The sequence below is a fragment of the Trematomus bernacchii genome, unplaced genomic scaffold, assembly GCF_902827165.1.
Source record: "Trematomus bernacchii unplaced genomic scaffold, fTreBer1.1, whole genome shotgun sequence".
Classification (NCBI taxonomy): domain Eukaryota; kingdom Metazoa; phylum Chordata; class Actinopteri; order Perciformes; family Nototheniidae; genus Trematomus; species Trematomus bernacchii.
This window is the reverse complement of record NW_022987477.1, coordinates 5,959,615-5,975,056: the sequence shown is the minus strand read 5'-3', so window position 1 is coordinate 5,975,056 and position 15,442 is coordinate 5,959,615. Positions and strand designations below refer to the sequence as shown.

General features: G+C 39.8%; 1 protein-coding gene across 1 annotated transcript in view; it reads right to left on the bottom strand.

The window, feature by feature from the left end:
* The window catches only part of LOC117498181 (sodium channel protein type 4 subunit alpha-like), a 141,850-nt gene that overhangs the window by 14,689 nt on the left and 111,719 nt on the right, over window positions 1-15,442 (bottom strand). Inside the window, exons 23-24 of the mRNA XM_034150267.1 lie at window positions 11,997-12,117; window positions 252-406 (exon numbers count right to left, since the gene is read on the bottom strand). Coding sequence (XP_034006158.1) covers window positions 252-406; window positions 11,997-12,117 — 276 coding nt within the window. The remainder of the gene's footprint in view (window positions 1-251; window positions 407-11,996; window positions 12,118-15,442) is intronic.

Below are 15,442 nucleotides of genomic sequence, written 5' to 3'. Positions count from 1 at the left end.
ATAAAGTAAACTGAAGTAGTATAAAGAATACTAAAGTACTTCTTATAGGTAGTTTAAAAATAAAGTACAGTGGTATATAGTAGACTTTAGTAGTACGGTATTTACGGTTTATGATTAAATATGACATGTCTGCATGTGTGTCTGTCTCTTTCGCTCTGTCTTGTGTGTCTCTGTGTGTGCTTGTGTGTGTGTGTGTGTGTGTGTGTGTGTGTGTGTGTGTGTGTGTGTGTGTGTGTGTGTGTTTTCTTCACCAGGGCTCCGGAGCTCAGCAGGATCATGAAGATGATGAAGGATTCGAACCAGCTGTGCTCTACGATCTGAAAACACGTCTTCCTCAGCCTCCACCAGTTTTGCCCCGAGCCCCCACTCGTATCCACGTCACAGCACCTGAACCTGGACGTACAGACTGCACACACACACACACACACACACACACACACACACACACACACACACACACACACACACACACACACACACACACACACACACACACACACACACACACACAAAGAGAGAGAGACATAGGTGACAATCCCAAACTAAAAATGTCAAACTAAGGATAGTTAATGAAGACAATGAACTCTGATGGACAATATTCACATGTCTAACCCAAACCCAAATCACATTAGAATAATGTGATAATAATTATATGCATTAATTTCTCTCGCGCAGTTAAACAATATGAGAAAGAAGCGTGTGGCTTGCTCAAGGGCTCGCTGCTATTAGCAGTGCAGCACATACGGGGGGTCATGTCTGCTTTGTTGTCCTGCAGATGACCCGGAGCAGAAAGTGCTCCATCTATCCTGCAAACATGCAAACAAGCATTATGTCCAGTGTGTGTGTGTGTGTGTGTGTGTGTGTGGAGGCTTTTTGTCTTGCATAACTATTTTGTGAAGCTGCTGTTTTCCTCAGTGTGTGTGTTTGCTTGACTTAAGAGTCTTTATTAGACACATTTTCTAAACCGCAGCCTCACATATTTGGTATCTTTGATAACTTCAGAGAATCTGAGATGCAATTCAAAACTCCAGTAATTAGAGAAAAAAACAGGCGTCAGGAGGTTAACATGTGGGATAACTAGCCACAACTATTAATTTACGGTTTTCTGATATTGGTCCATTAAAATGTGAAAAGACATTTGAACTCTTTACAAGTTGTTATTCTAATCAGAATGAGGTTTTGTAAGGAAGTTTTGTAGTATTATATTTCACTGTCTCTGTTTTTGTGTGTTGCCCTTTGCAACAATTTAAATGAAAAATAAAAGGAATGTATTTACATGTGTATAACTTTGTATATGATTTCTTCAAGCAGAGAGCGTCTAATGGTTCTGAAACAGACGTCATCAAGGGTTTTCGGTTGCAGAAATTGCTGATAACAACTATCACATTTCTGTTGCTGGTCTTATCGCTGCTCTTTGTCTGTGTCACTAAAAGCTTATTGCGAAAATGTCTAAATTCAATTATTGTGTCTAAGAGGGGATGAAAAACTGCAACCTGACACCGGGAAAACTTCTGCAGTCAAGCAAGGCCTGATGGCAGCGGAGTATCTCAGAGAGGATGTATTTTACCCATAGAATAAGACGTGCATTCCCTATTTATTGAGAAAAATACAACTTGTTATACTTTTTTGTTCAGCATTTATGTGATAGTTGGTTCGGCCGCACTGTAAACAGATAAATAAATGCATTAAAACCTGTACCAACTATACATCTGAAACGTCTAAGATATATATTTTTAAATACTAGTATTTACTACTATGCAATCCATTTGAATTAAGATATGAAATTGAAAATGTGAAAATGTTTTCCCAGCATTATTTAAGTCACAATTTTTGAATAATTGAAAATGGAATTTGAGACAAAAACTTTTTGGCAATATTGCATTTTTAAATGACAATTGAACATTTAAACGTCATTATTTAAGTTACAAATACAATTCAAACTGGAATGATCTAACCCAGGGATGGTCAACTTGGATGGTGGTGGGGGCAACATCATTTATGTACTGGCCACCAGGGGGCCGCAGATTCACTTGGAACACACACACACACAAATTCCATGTATTGTATGTAATTAATAACAAATATACTAAGTCTGACATCTTCATTGACATTTTACAATCTTTCAGGGAACATCCTCTAATAAGCTCACTAAACAAATATCACTTCACAGAAATGTTATTTAATTTTTACAAGTGGCATGTTTGTATTGAACAGGTTATTTAACAGTGGAATAAAACTATTTTAAACTATTGGAAAGCACGGAAAATGTGTGTGCATCAAGATTAAATATTAAGATGACATAAACATGAAGTCAGGAACACTAACCCAGACATTAGTTGTCTAACTTGAACCGAAGACACTTGTAGCCTGTCTCTGCATTCCCCTTATTCCACAATAAGGGGAATGTCAACACAGACACCTGTCAACCCGCACTCTGCTGTTCCCCCTCCCGCTGAAATTATGAATGAAAAGTGTATAGTAGTCATAGATAACACGGCAGGGTCCGTGACAGTTTGTTTTCATCTCATTTCAAATAAACAAAGTCTTGGTTTTTAGAATATTAAACTTGTTTCGCCAAATTCAGATGATAAATACAACTTTTAAGCTTGTAAAGGCATAATTACAAGAGGTAACTTAATGTCACAGCAGGCACAACAACAGCCGGTGTTTCTTGTGAGTGTTTCCCCGGGAAACAAACACAATACACACACGCATCACAGATTATTTCGTGCTATTTGGCTGCCGACCGAAATCATGTATGCAGCTCGCGACGTAACTAGGAGTCTAGTGGACGGTATCAGTACTACAAGTAAAACAATTAAAACATTTTTCTTATTTTTATTAATTACGTTGTTTATAAATTAATCTGAGGGCCGCAAAAAGAGTTGGTGGGGGCCGTATGCCATTTACCCATCCCTGATCTAACCAATTGAAAAAGAAAACAGCATTTGACAAAGATTAGAAGAAGACTATATCTTAATATTATAATACTATCATACATTTTCATTTTCAAGTAACATTATCATTTGAATAAAGTCTCCCTGGGCTTCCATCACGGCAGATATTAGTCTTAATCAACAAGAAGTGACTAACTCACATTGAGATTGCAGTGTGTGTTTCCTGCGTGTGTGTTCTCTGATTGCAGCTTCTCTAATTAAGAGTCTGATTACCAGTGTTCTGTTGCCATGGATACTAATGGGCCTGTAATCCAATGAAAACAAGCGAAAGGTAATCCGACACTCAATCAGCCTGTTATTATGAGTGTGTGTGTGTGTGTGTGTGTGTGTGTGTGTGTGTGTGTGTGTGTGTGTGTGTGTGTGTGTGTGTGTGTAAGGAATCCCCCTCTGCAGTAATAAACACTTCTTCAACAATAACCTATTATTGAACGACTGATCACATCAGCTGTTGGGGAAGCGGACCCCTTTTAGGGGCGCTCGTTCTTTTCGGCGCCACATTGATCCAGGATCGATCAGGAAATGCCCCCCCCCCCCCCCTCCCCCCAGGTGATTGCATTTGACCCTCCACTAAAGCGCTCTACGCTTAACATATCCACAAAAACACTCATATTAGTATAAGTATCTCAAATAGATCAAATCCAAGGTAATCCACTGTAGCATTCAAAAAAGTATCATCAAAATCATTGGAAGATCCTTTTACTTCTTTTGGTGTTTTCCGAAATAATATTTATATTATTATAGAACGATACATTATTTCAGCAAACAATATTCTAAAACTTAAACGCAATGTTAACAATTATATATGATTTTCTGTTTATGCATGCAATATTTAAAGGTCCCATGTCATGGCCATTTCTACTGATCATAATTCCATTATTGAGGTCTACTAAAATAGATTTATATTGTGCAATTTTTCAAACTCACATTGGTTTCTCATACAGCATCTCTGTATAGTATGTGTATTCACTCTCTGTCCTAAACGGCTTGTTGGAGCTCCTGCCCCCCCCTCCCTGTGAGCCCAGTGGCCGTCTGCGAGACAGCGAGACACAGTGAAACCCAGCCCGAAACCAGCCCGAGTACACACACACACCCGCAGCCTGGCTGTGAGTTTGTGTGTGCTCACACACAAACTCACAGCCTCGCCGCGTCCCGCCGTCTCAGGGAGGAGAAATCGGCGGAACTTGCACCTGAGAAAAGATTGAGTGTGTGTGTGTGAGGAAGTCCGCGGATTGGTCCATTTGGACCAATCCACGGACTTAATGTAACGGCTCCGCGGACGTAACGTAACGGCTCCACAGATTGGTCTATTTGGACCAATGGGTCCATTTGGGTATGGGCATGTCACTGTACCCAGGAAGAAAACAATGGAAAAATAGAAATCTCCAACGAGGCGTTCTGGGGCAGCCTAGACAGGTATTTTCTGTGTTAGAGTTTTACTCGCGACAGGGTGTACTTTGAGGGTTTGTGACTCTGCAGACCGTTTACATGCATAAAAACCTTCATAACACACAAGGGGACGGGTAATAACCAGAAAAGCATGACATGGGACCTTTAAGTCAAACTGTAAAAAGAAAGATCTACAACTCCTTTCTGTGAAGGATTATTTTAGATGTTTTTAGGAAAAAGTCAATTCTGATGAAGCGACAAAGTGAGCGGCAGAGCGTGTTGCTCAAGGGAACTTTGGGAGTCGCACCTGAGACCTTCAGGAAGTCAGAGCGGCTGCTGCAGGCAACATTGAGCCCACTCAGGCAGAAACACACACACACACACACACACACACACACACATTATCCCTCTCTATCGCGTGTCATGCAGCTTCACAACATTAACCAATGAGCTGGCATTTAGAGGACCAATGGGGCGGATAATCTAACGCCCGCTGTCAGCACAGATGTGTGGGTGTGTGTGTGTGCATGTGTCTGTATGTGTGTGTTACACAATCTGTGGATTTTTACATTGGCATGCAAGATTTACACTATTTTCTCTGCATGCATGTTGGATAACGATGTGTCTTTATAAGTGAGGTACACTGCGGGTATGTGCATATAACCGTGTGTGTGCATATAACCGTGTGTGTGCATATAACCGTGTGTGTGCGTGTGTATGTGTGTGAATGGAGATAACAGCAAAATAATGAGTATTTAATGTCTGGACAATAAGACCGATTGTGTTCTCCTGCGTTTTCGTGGCCCAACTGTGAGCATGATAATAGGGTTTCATTTATTATGCTAATGAAAATTGTGCCAAATGATTGACAACCTATTGTTTTAAATTAATAAATCTCCATTCAATATCAATGAAAACAATTGAATGCAAAATGTAAAATAAAAAGGGGCAGTTTGATCAATGAAAAAACTAATATTTATATAAAACAAGTTGAAGTTAAAACAATTTTTTGCAAATTTTACAATATTAAATGACAATAAATATTTAAGGAATATGTAAAAACGGAATGTTTTCATCTAAATCTCCTTTGGTGCAGCGAATAAGCGAGTTTGCTAAAATCTTGGAGTACTCCTTTAAAACTCAGGTGCTTATGCTCACCTCTAACTCTCTGCTATATACACTCATTGCATAATTAATTGTGTCCCTCTTGTAGTCCCTTATAAGAAGCACTCGACACTCAGGTAAAATCAGGAAGTCTGCGACTCGTTAAATGTCCTGCCCCGGATGACCTTGATAACTGTGATGAATTATTAGCGAGTTTGAATTAGAGTTTGTGTCTCCATTCATCCCAACATACTGTACACACTCATTCTTCCTGACAGCCAGAGGGAGGCCCGCTGCTGTTTGTGCTTTGTAATCACAGCATGAACACACACACACACACACACACACACACACACACACACACACACACACACACACACACACACACACACACACACACACACACACACACACACACACACACACACACACACACACACACACACACACACACACACACACACACACACACACACACTCCTTCACAGCTAAAACAGCAGCTCTATGCGGAACTACTTCGCAGATGAAGACACACCTGAATATATTTCCCAGAAGAAGAAAAGCTTGTGTCTTCAGTTTCTATGCTCTCTGAGAACATATTTTTCTAATCCTTCAGAGGGAACACACACCTGTTCTGTCACTTGATGCCATTTTTTTTTTTACCACACACCAGATGCATTTTTTGCACATTTTACTTCACAATACATCATCGACATCAGCAATGGAAAAACTCTCAAGTTTAAGATAAGAACGATGTGTTGCCCTTGTAAATGGAAAACACTTGTACTGTATATGCTAACACATGCTAACGCACATTGGCAAGGTGTGCTGATGACCAAAGGAAGATAAAGCAATCTGTAATTAGTATTTTAAATTCCCGCAGATTAATAAGTGACCCTACGGTTTGAAATAGAACATTTACAAAAGTCCATATATTTCAGTTTTGGTATATTGTGCTATATGCTCCACGTCAAATATCCCCGATAAAGATGAACACTTTGCTCTAGCTTCTTATGTTTGTATAAGTTTCTTTATTTTATTTAATTTTATTTAAACCAGTTATTGCATATTCTGTCTTAACTTCTTATGTCCATACAGATATACAGACATTAGCAGGGTACGTAGTGCGTCATATTTTGAGTGAAAATGCGTTTCCCCAGCAGGACGTAATAATCTACTATAAAAACATTTTTAACAAACCATGACTCCTGCATACATTTACACCCCGAGTTAAAGACGTGTTGGGGTCGGGAGGGCTGATAATTTATTCCGGCAAATTACTCAGACCTACTAATTGACCTAACAGAAGTTATTGAGTCTATGTAAGTTTACTGCTTGGCTCAGATCCACCAACTTCAGCAAGATCTCACCTCTATTAACTCCTGAAGAACCAGGTTCAATTAACTGCTGTTTCAATTCAGACGACCCGCTAAATCTGTTTAAGCGATCCCGAAGGATTTTGATATCAGTAATGAGGTGTGGCCCTACCTAAGTGTGGCAGTGTGCAATCTTACCTTTTAAGCAGGAGAGGAGAGCGCAGATGTCTTTTAAGTTGTCCCAATCCAAAAGGTGGGATCAGTGGGAACACTTATACTGGGTTTCTACCTTCTCTCTTTACAACATGACAATCCTACAAAACCTATCATGTTGTGGTCATGTTCTAATATGCAACCTTAATTCACAGTTTTACATGTATTACCCTACATTGTAGAATGTATGAATTCGGAGGACCTTTCCTCACAGGTGGCGGGGTACTAACTTTCAACAAACATCAATTCATTCCACAATTCTCACAAAGAAATTCACTCCGCATTCAACAAAGAAATTCGAGAGATATTTACCAAGTTTGAGAGAACCTTACCGAGAGCAAAAACCCAGCTCCAGGGAGAGAGTATACCAGGGGAACCCCCCCCCCCCCCTCTCTCTCGTTTGCTCCTTCTCTGCCAGTGTCTTTATGCTAAAACAGGACAGAAAAACCTAAAGACACCTCCCCATACCCATATTTGTGGAAACTGGGCATGGCCTCTGATGTACAGGACTGGACTTGACCAGACATATTATATGGCTATGGCATAAGACACACCTTCCCATGTTTGTGTAAAAAGGTCATGACCTCTAGTGTGCTGAACTAAAATATTATTCTCGGCTATGGCACAAACACCTTTTTGGGGCCTCAGTCTATTTCTCCTTAAGTCAGGAGCCCCCCTCCCTGTGTACTGCTGTGAGGGAAGAGGGAAGAAACTGTCTCTCCTCTCTTATCAGTGACACCCATAAACCATAATAGCCCTTACACACTCAATTTAACAAACTACTTGTGTTTTGTTTATACTGTAAATAAAGAAAACCATAACATATGAAGCATTTTCATTGTGGGTTATACAAGAATATAATTGATTATATTTGATTATAATTAACTTTCGTTTTAAGTATTCAACCTAATATGGAGATCTCAACAGACGCCACCACAACTTCCAGATGGTCACTTTGTCCCTGCAGACACACACACACACACACACACACACACACACACACACACACACACACACACACACACACACACACACACACACACACACACACACACACACACACACACACACACACACACACACACACACACACACACACACACACACACACACACACACACACACACACACACACACACACACACACACACACACACACACACACATTCTGTAACACAGTGCTGTGTCAGCAAACTGGTGTTACCGGTCCAGTGAGATGGGAGTCAGGAGGGGAGCCATGCAGCTGTGTGTGTGTGTAGGGTGTGTTTGGTCTCACTTCCTGTCTCCTCTTTTTCAGGGTTTTATTTTAAAGAAGATGAGTTTAAATTACAGACTGTTCTGCATTTTATTCCCTTTACCTTTTTTTTCTCATTATTTTACTTTTTTATACAATTGTTGTTCTTGACACTTTTTATTCCTTGCAATGATACACTTGTATCTCTTATTTTTACCTCTCTTCATATCAACGTTCCTTTAGTTTTTTCTGCTTTATCCTCTTCTTCTCTGTTTTCATCTTTCACATTGTCTTGCTTCTTCTCCTCCTTATATTTTGCAGTGTACACTTTGACTTTTCTCCCTAACTTTCAACTCCTTTAATTACTTACTATAAATAACTGTATCTTATTGTTTGATATCATTTATGTTGCTTTCTTTCCTCCCATCCAGGTCCTGTATCTCCCCCACTAACACAGCCATGCTGATAAATGTGCAGACTATTCCATGTTTCTGCAGATTTGATTCCATGTTTCAGCCTCTCCTGCTCCGAGTCCAGCTGGTGACAGACGCCGCCTGCTGTGAAGGACTCTGCTGAATCAGGAAGAATCAGGCGGCGTGTGGGGACAATGTGATGGACGCATCCATCTTCTAAATGAATCAAAGCTAATTCAACATCTGCCGTTTGGCAGAGCCTCCATCCACAGGAGACAGGATGAGTTTCATACAATATACTGCAGATACAATGACCCTGTGAGTAGTCGAGGAACACGCAAGAAAAATGCGCATTTTGTTCCTCTCTCCTGTCATACAACTCTTTCATCTCACGTTCAAACAGCTGGAGTGGTGCAGAAATTACATATTTCTGTCGTGGACCCTAAAGGTAGCATCTCCCTTGTTCCCTCAACAGAAAGCCAATGGGATTTTTCCATTGGATTTGGATTATTGCAGAAAATTAGCTCTGTGTCAAACAACAAAAACTGAATGAGTACCTCATTTTTTGCCAAATAAGTAATAAGAGATACAAGTGATATAAAGAAAGACATGCAGTTATAGATTTAAGACATAAGAGGTATAAGAAAGAAAAGTCATTAGAGATCTAAAGAGAGATATAAGATGTAAAAAGAATACAAGAGAATGTAATGTAAAGACAGATATAGAGACAAGTCGATGAGTGCGTAGAAAAGCGCAAACTAAATTAAATGTATAATAATTCTTACTATTAAACAAAGAGAGATATAAGAAATGTAAAGAAAGATATAAGATCCAGGTTGAATGAGGTTAAAATATCTGTGTAGTTTAAATTGATATGAACCTAATGAAATGTGTGTATTTGTACCCAAACATCCAGTCGTTTGTCATCTGCACAAATAGTATGTTCTCCTTCAGACTAATGTATTCTCTGCAGGTGCTTGGATGTTTCTTTGTTGTTTCTGTTCTTCGGAGAGGGTTTTCCAGCTGGCTGGCCTAATTCTGTCGGAGCATTTTCACCTCAAGTTACCTCTGAAAGTCAAATGGTTTAAACTAAATTCTTCATTGAACTCTGATCTGGAGCTTTCACTCTCTCATCACTGCTCTTATGTTTGTGTATCGTAGACAAAATGAAGAGGAATCTCTGTAAAAGTGGCTGAATCAGGAAGAGGTGTTTTTGCATTGTATTTTTGAGATACAGTACAGGTTAATACATCTCATTATGAACGTTTTGGGGCAAATTAACCTGTTTTTGTGGAAACATCATGTGGCTCACAGTTTTAAAACTTCTAAATTACCGATTAAATAAATATAATTTAAAATTGACCTGCTGAAAAAACCACGTATGAGTCGATTTGGCTTCTCTGAGATGTGAGTGGACTTAAACACATCAAAATGTTGCAACTTTTATTTTTCATTGTCTTGTAGACCAGACTATTTCAGTGTTTGCTGAGATAATATATGTTTATTCTTGTATTTTAACAACTGTTATTTACATATCCCTTTCTCTGTCTTTTATTTTAGAGTTTACCTTTTTTTGGAGGATAATAAAGTTATGTAACAATCGGAAAATTGAACGTAGGGTATTCAAACCCTGACACTTGATATTGCAATTATTACTGCAATATCACCAAGCAAAACTCCTTTAAAATCATTACACTTGGTTCTTTCTCTCCTTCTAGATGCATCTTTGTTTCATGCACAGCTCTGGTGTTTATATGCATGGTAAAAAACGATGTTAAAAATGACCTAGGATCATAAAGCTGGGATAATTATCTGCAGAATTGCATTGTGAGCAAGATGACAGATTGGTCTTTTCTATCTGTTGCCCCAATACTCTCATAATGAGATTTATGATCCTGTTCTCTCTAACCAGGTGAAAAACACATTTATTTTTTCTGTCCTGACTCAGCCCGTTTGCCTCCTGCAGAACGAATACTCATCTTTGACCCAGTTTAGCACAGATGTAGATAACAAACAGATATGTAGATAAAGAAAAGGCTCGGGGAACACTGGTGGAATATTGGGTGAAACCTTCCAATAAAATCCTCCTTAATTAAATAAATACCTAAAGACATGAGATACCATATGAGGCATGCTCTTATACTGGTGGAAAAAGAACTGCTGGAACAAAAGAGCATTTATATCGGTTTCTATGCAGATGACACTCAGCTGTATATTCCAAAAGTACAGTGGAAATTGTGTGCGACCTCAGCTGCTGTGAGTGTGTGTGTGTGTGTGTGTGTGTGTGTGTGTGTGTGTGTGTGTTTGTTTTATATTCTGAAAATCCATTGCAAGTTAAAGGTCCCATGTCATGCTTTTCTGGTTATTACCCGTCCCCTTGTGTGTTATGAAGGTTTTTCTGCATGTGAACGGTCTGCAAAGTCACAAACCCTCAAAGTACACCCTGTAGCGAGTAAAACTCTAACACAGAAAATACCTGTCTATGCTGCCCCAGAACGCCACGTTGGATATTTCTCTTTTTCCATTGTTTTCTTCCTGGGTACAGTGACGTGCCCATACCCAAATGGACCCATTGGTCCAAATGGACCAATCCGTGGAGCCGTTATGTTACATCCGCGGAGCCTTTACGTTAAGTCCGTGGATTGGTCCAAATGGACCAATCCACGGACTTCTTCACACACACACACTCAATCTTTTCTCAGCTGCAGCTTCGCCAATTTCTCCTCCCTGAAACGGCGGGACGCGGCGAGGCTGTGAGTCGGTGAGGCTGTGAGTCGGTGTGTGAGCACACACACAAACTCCCAGCCAGGCTGCGGGTGTGTGTGTGTGTTCGGGCTGGTTTCGTGCTGGGTTTCGCTGTCTCGCAGACGGCCACTGGGCTCATAGGGAGCGGGGGGTAGGAGCTCCAACAAGCCGTTTAGGACAGAGAGTGAATACACATACTGTACAGAGATGCTGTATGAGAAACCAATGTGAGTTTGGAAAATTGCACAATATGAATCTATTTTAGTATACCTCAACAATGGAATTATGATCAGTAGAAATGGCCATGACATGGGACCTTTAAGTTAAAGTCCTGAATTCAAAATGTTAATATAAAGTTGAAATATTTAATTTGCAAACTGTACCCCTAAGTATCAAAGTAAAAGTACTTAGTTTGCAGAATGGCTGTTTTCAGAGTAATACAGAATATTATTATCCAGTTTCTATCTCCAACAAATACACTTCATATCATTTTAATGTTTTAGTTAAGGCATTTTAAGCCAATTGAAGATACTTTCATGTGAAAAGTAATTATAAGTGTTTAATAAATGTAGTAAAAGTACAGTATTTGCTTCTGATATGTAGTGGGGTTGCAGTATAAAGTACTTACAGTCGGGGAAGCAGTTCTCGGGCTCCATGGCTTCCTCAGCCATCTCAGAGTATTCGTCCTCTTCGTCGCCGGGCTTCCTCAGGTCCACTGTGCTGCCCTCGGACTGGCTGATTACATCTTTCTGAAAAGGAAAACAACAGAAATAATCAATATTGCCACTTGCTCATCTGAGCCAGCTTTGGCCAAGGTTTCATTCAGTTTAGGAACCAGAAATATAAAATCATGGCTCTGGTTGAAATGCCCATTTTAAATTTGTATTTTAGTGCAGGACATGACTCAAACGTATTGTATTCAAGCCCCTTTTTTGGGACAAATGTGGCTTTAATAAAGTGAGGTTTCATATATAAGACTTTAGATGCATGCACAATACAGTGTGTGCTGTGTGCTGTTCAGCAGATCCTGCTGCAGCTGAATGAGTCAGATTGAACGTTACGTAAACAGGAACCTGGCGCAGGAAACAGAGAGGCTTCACCTGGCTGGGAAAACTGCCGTCTGTTCACTTTCATTTTGATATCTGCACAAAAGTAGACGTCAGGAAATCCCCCCGCACCACCCAGCTGACTTCAAAGGTCCCTGTTTGCTAAGCATCATGGGAGTTTAACTTTACAAAAGAGAAGGGAAGATGGAGGGAGAGAATTTTTGCTGAGGGCTGAGGAGGGAAATTTGGCAGATTTTGTAAAATGTCTGGACAAAAGACACAGCAGGGGTGGGTGTGTGTGTGTGTGTGTGTGTGTGTGTGTGTGTGTGTGTGTGTGTGTGTGGACAGGTGAACTAACTACCTGAGTCAACAGCTAACTCATGAATACATTCAGAGTCTGGGAACAGAGAACGGCCACCGTGACAAATGCCAGCCTTGGACACACACACACACATGTAAAGGTGAAGCCAAACAGACATGAATACACCCCTAATCTCTGACACACACATACACGTGAAAAGATTTGCGCACACACACTTGCAGCCTTGTGCCAGACGTCCATAATGAGGGGTTTAAATGTATTTCTATTCATAAGGTCTGTTGTTTGGGAGGTGAAGGACAAGAAATTGTTCATCGTCAAAGCCAAGATAAGTGCTTGTTAAATAACGTTAGATGCAAAAAGCCAAGAAAAGAGCATCTAGAGCCGATATATTCTTACATCTAACCCTCTGGATATACAGTATACTGTCAAATGACTGATTCTGTCAATGGATTCTGGTGCATAATCATCTTCTCCATTTTTTGGTGGTTTCAAAAAAAATGTACGACACAAAACTTAAACAGGACAAAAGCAGATATACAAATATTAATGCTAACAACATTAGCCACAGATGTTAGCTAATGAACTTTAATTTAAAAATATTTTTACTTGAGAGGGCTTTAAAATAGAAAAATAGGCTATTGGATGATAAACAACAGTAAAAACAGTTACAAACGTTTGTTTGAGTGTGTGTGTGTGTGTGTGCGTCATGTCTGTCATCTCTACTATCACACACACTGAAACCAAACCCTGGACCCACTTATCATTCCTGTGTGTGTTTTCTATTAATACTTAATGCATTATGACACACACACACACACACACACACACACACACACACACACACACACACACACACACACACACACACACACACACACACACACACACACACACACACACACACACACACACACACACACACCACACACACACACACACACACACACACACACACACACACTGTGTATGTGTCTTAATGCGGTCGATCATTCTTTGAATCGACACCAACTCTGTCATATTCCTCCCAAACACACATTTAAAACTCTGATTAAAACGAATAAAGCTTTGTATTTCTAGACATTTCACTCATTCATCCTTGAAGGGAAACATTGTTTGTCTTCACTTGGCCGAGAAAATGTGAGTTCTCTGCAAACCAGGGCAAACTTTGTCTCGTGTTTTTTGCAAACAAACGCAGAAATAAGTTTTTGTTTATCTTTGTAACAGACTAATCGATGAAAGAGGGTATTTTTACACTGGTAATATTACTTTAGCCTAGGTCAAATATCTCAGTACTTGTCCCACCACTTTAGACTATAACATGTAATCAGTGATGTAAGTTATATTTACTTAAAGGTAGGGTAGGTAAGTTTGAGAAACCGGCTCGAGATACACTTTTTGTTATATTCCATGGAATGCTCTTAACATCCCGATAGCAATGAATATCTTAAGTGCTTTGACCAAAATCCATTAAAAAATGTCATCTGTGGAAGCCGTAGTACTGTAAAAAGCACGACCAATCATTTTAGCCGGCCTGGCTAAAATAACTGGATGGCCTACCTGCCTGTCAGCCTTCCATCTGTGCACAAACTTATCTCGTGCCCTCATTGGTCATGTGCGCGTTCGTGTGTGTTGGAGGAGGGGCTCTATAAGGAAGTGGCAGATTTTTCTCCGGTTGTGTATTTTCAAATTCTAGCGATCTCGAGCTGGTTTCTCAAACTTACCTACCCTACCTTTAAGTACTGTGCTTTATCCATGAGACACTGAATGAAGCACACTGAAAAGCAGATTTTAAAAACAAAACTTATCTTCAAATCTTCGATAAATATCAACTCTTCTGAAGCTAGTTTCAAGAGCAATTGTTTCATTGTGTCTTCATTAAAAAGAAAAACACGATCTCATGAAGAAATGTTTTCTTTTGTACTGTGGAGGTTTCAAATATAGTAATTTCTCTGGATTACACATCTTTTTCAGATTTTGTTTGCATTACTAACTACAGTGTGTGTGATCTAAGTGTTGCAGGTGAGATGTTTTGATGTCGACCACAAACTGACGGACAGAAGAAATCAAAGCAGAGCCTCAGCTGCCCCCCCCCCCCACCATCTGTCTCTGCAGACAACACCTGGACATCTGTTACCCTGCAGGGGTCAGAGGTCACCAACTCAGGTGGGTCACTGTCTGTTTTACAAGCTGCAAACACACACGCGCACACACACACACGCACACGCACACGCACACGCACACGCACACGCACACACACAGGTATGGGTTCCGTCTGAGGAAATAAGCAGCAATAAACATATCCGTATAATTTTTAGGACAAATATAAGCATAGTTTAAAGTATATTTCCGTTGGTATTTAGAGCCCATATTTAATCATCTTTTCTTGTCTTTCGTTTATATTATGATTGAGGGAAATAGAGTGATTGAAGGTGACGTTTGAAGCTCAAAATGAGCTCCAAAGTATCATCGAAGGTACAACGAAGGACTCAAAACAACTAAAAAGTCACGTAAAATGACCACAAAGCCAATAGGAAAACTCAAAATGACCATAAAAATACACTAAACAACTACAAAGAGATGTGAAGTGTCTTCAAAGGCACAGAAAATAACCACACAGACAAACACAACAACAAAGACACACACAAAAGTAATGTAAATTGGATGCAATAGACATGGAAAGACTCCAAAGAGGACTAAATATAGACT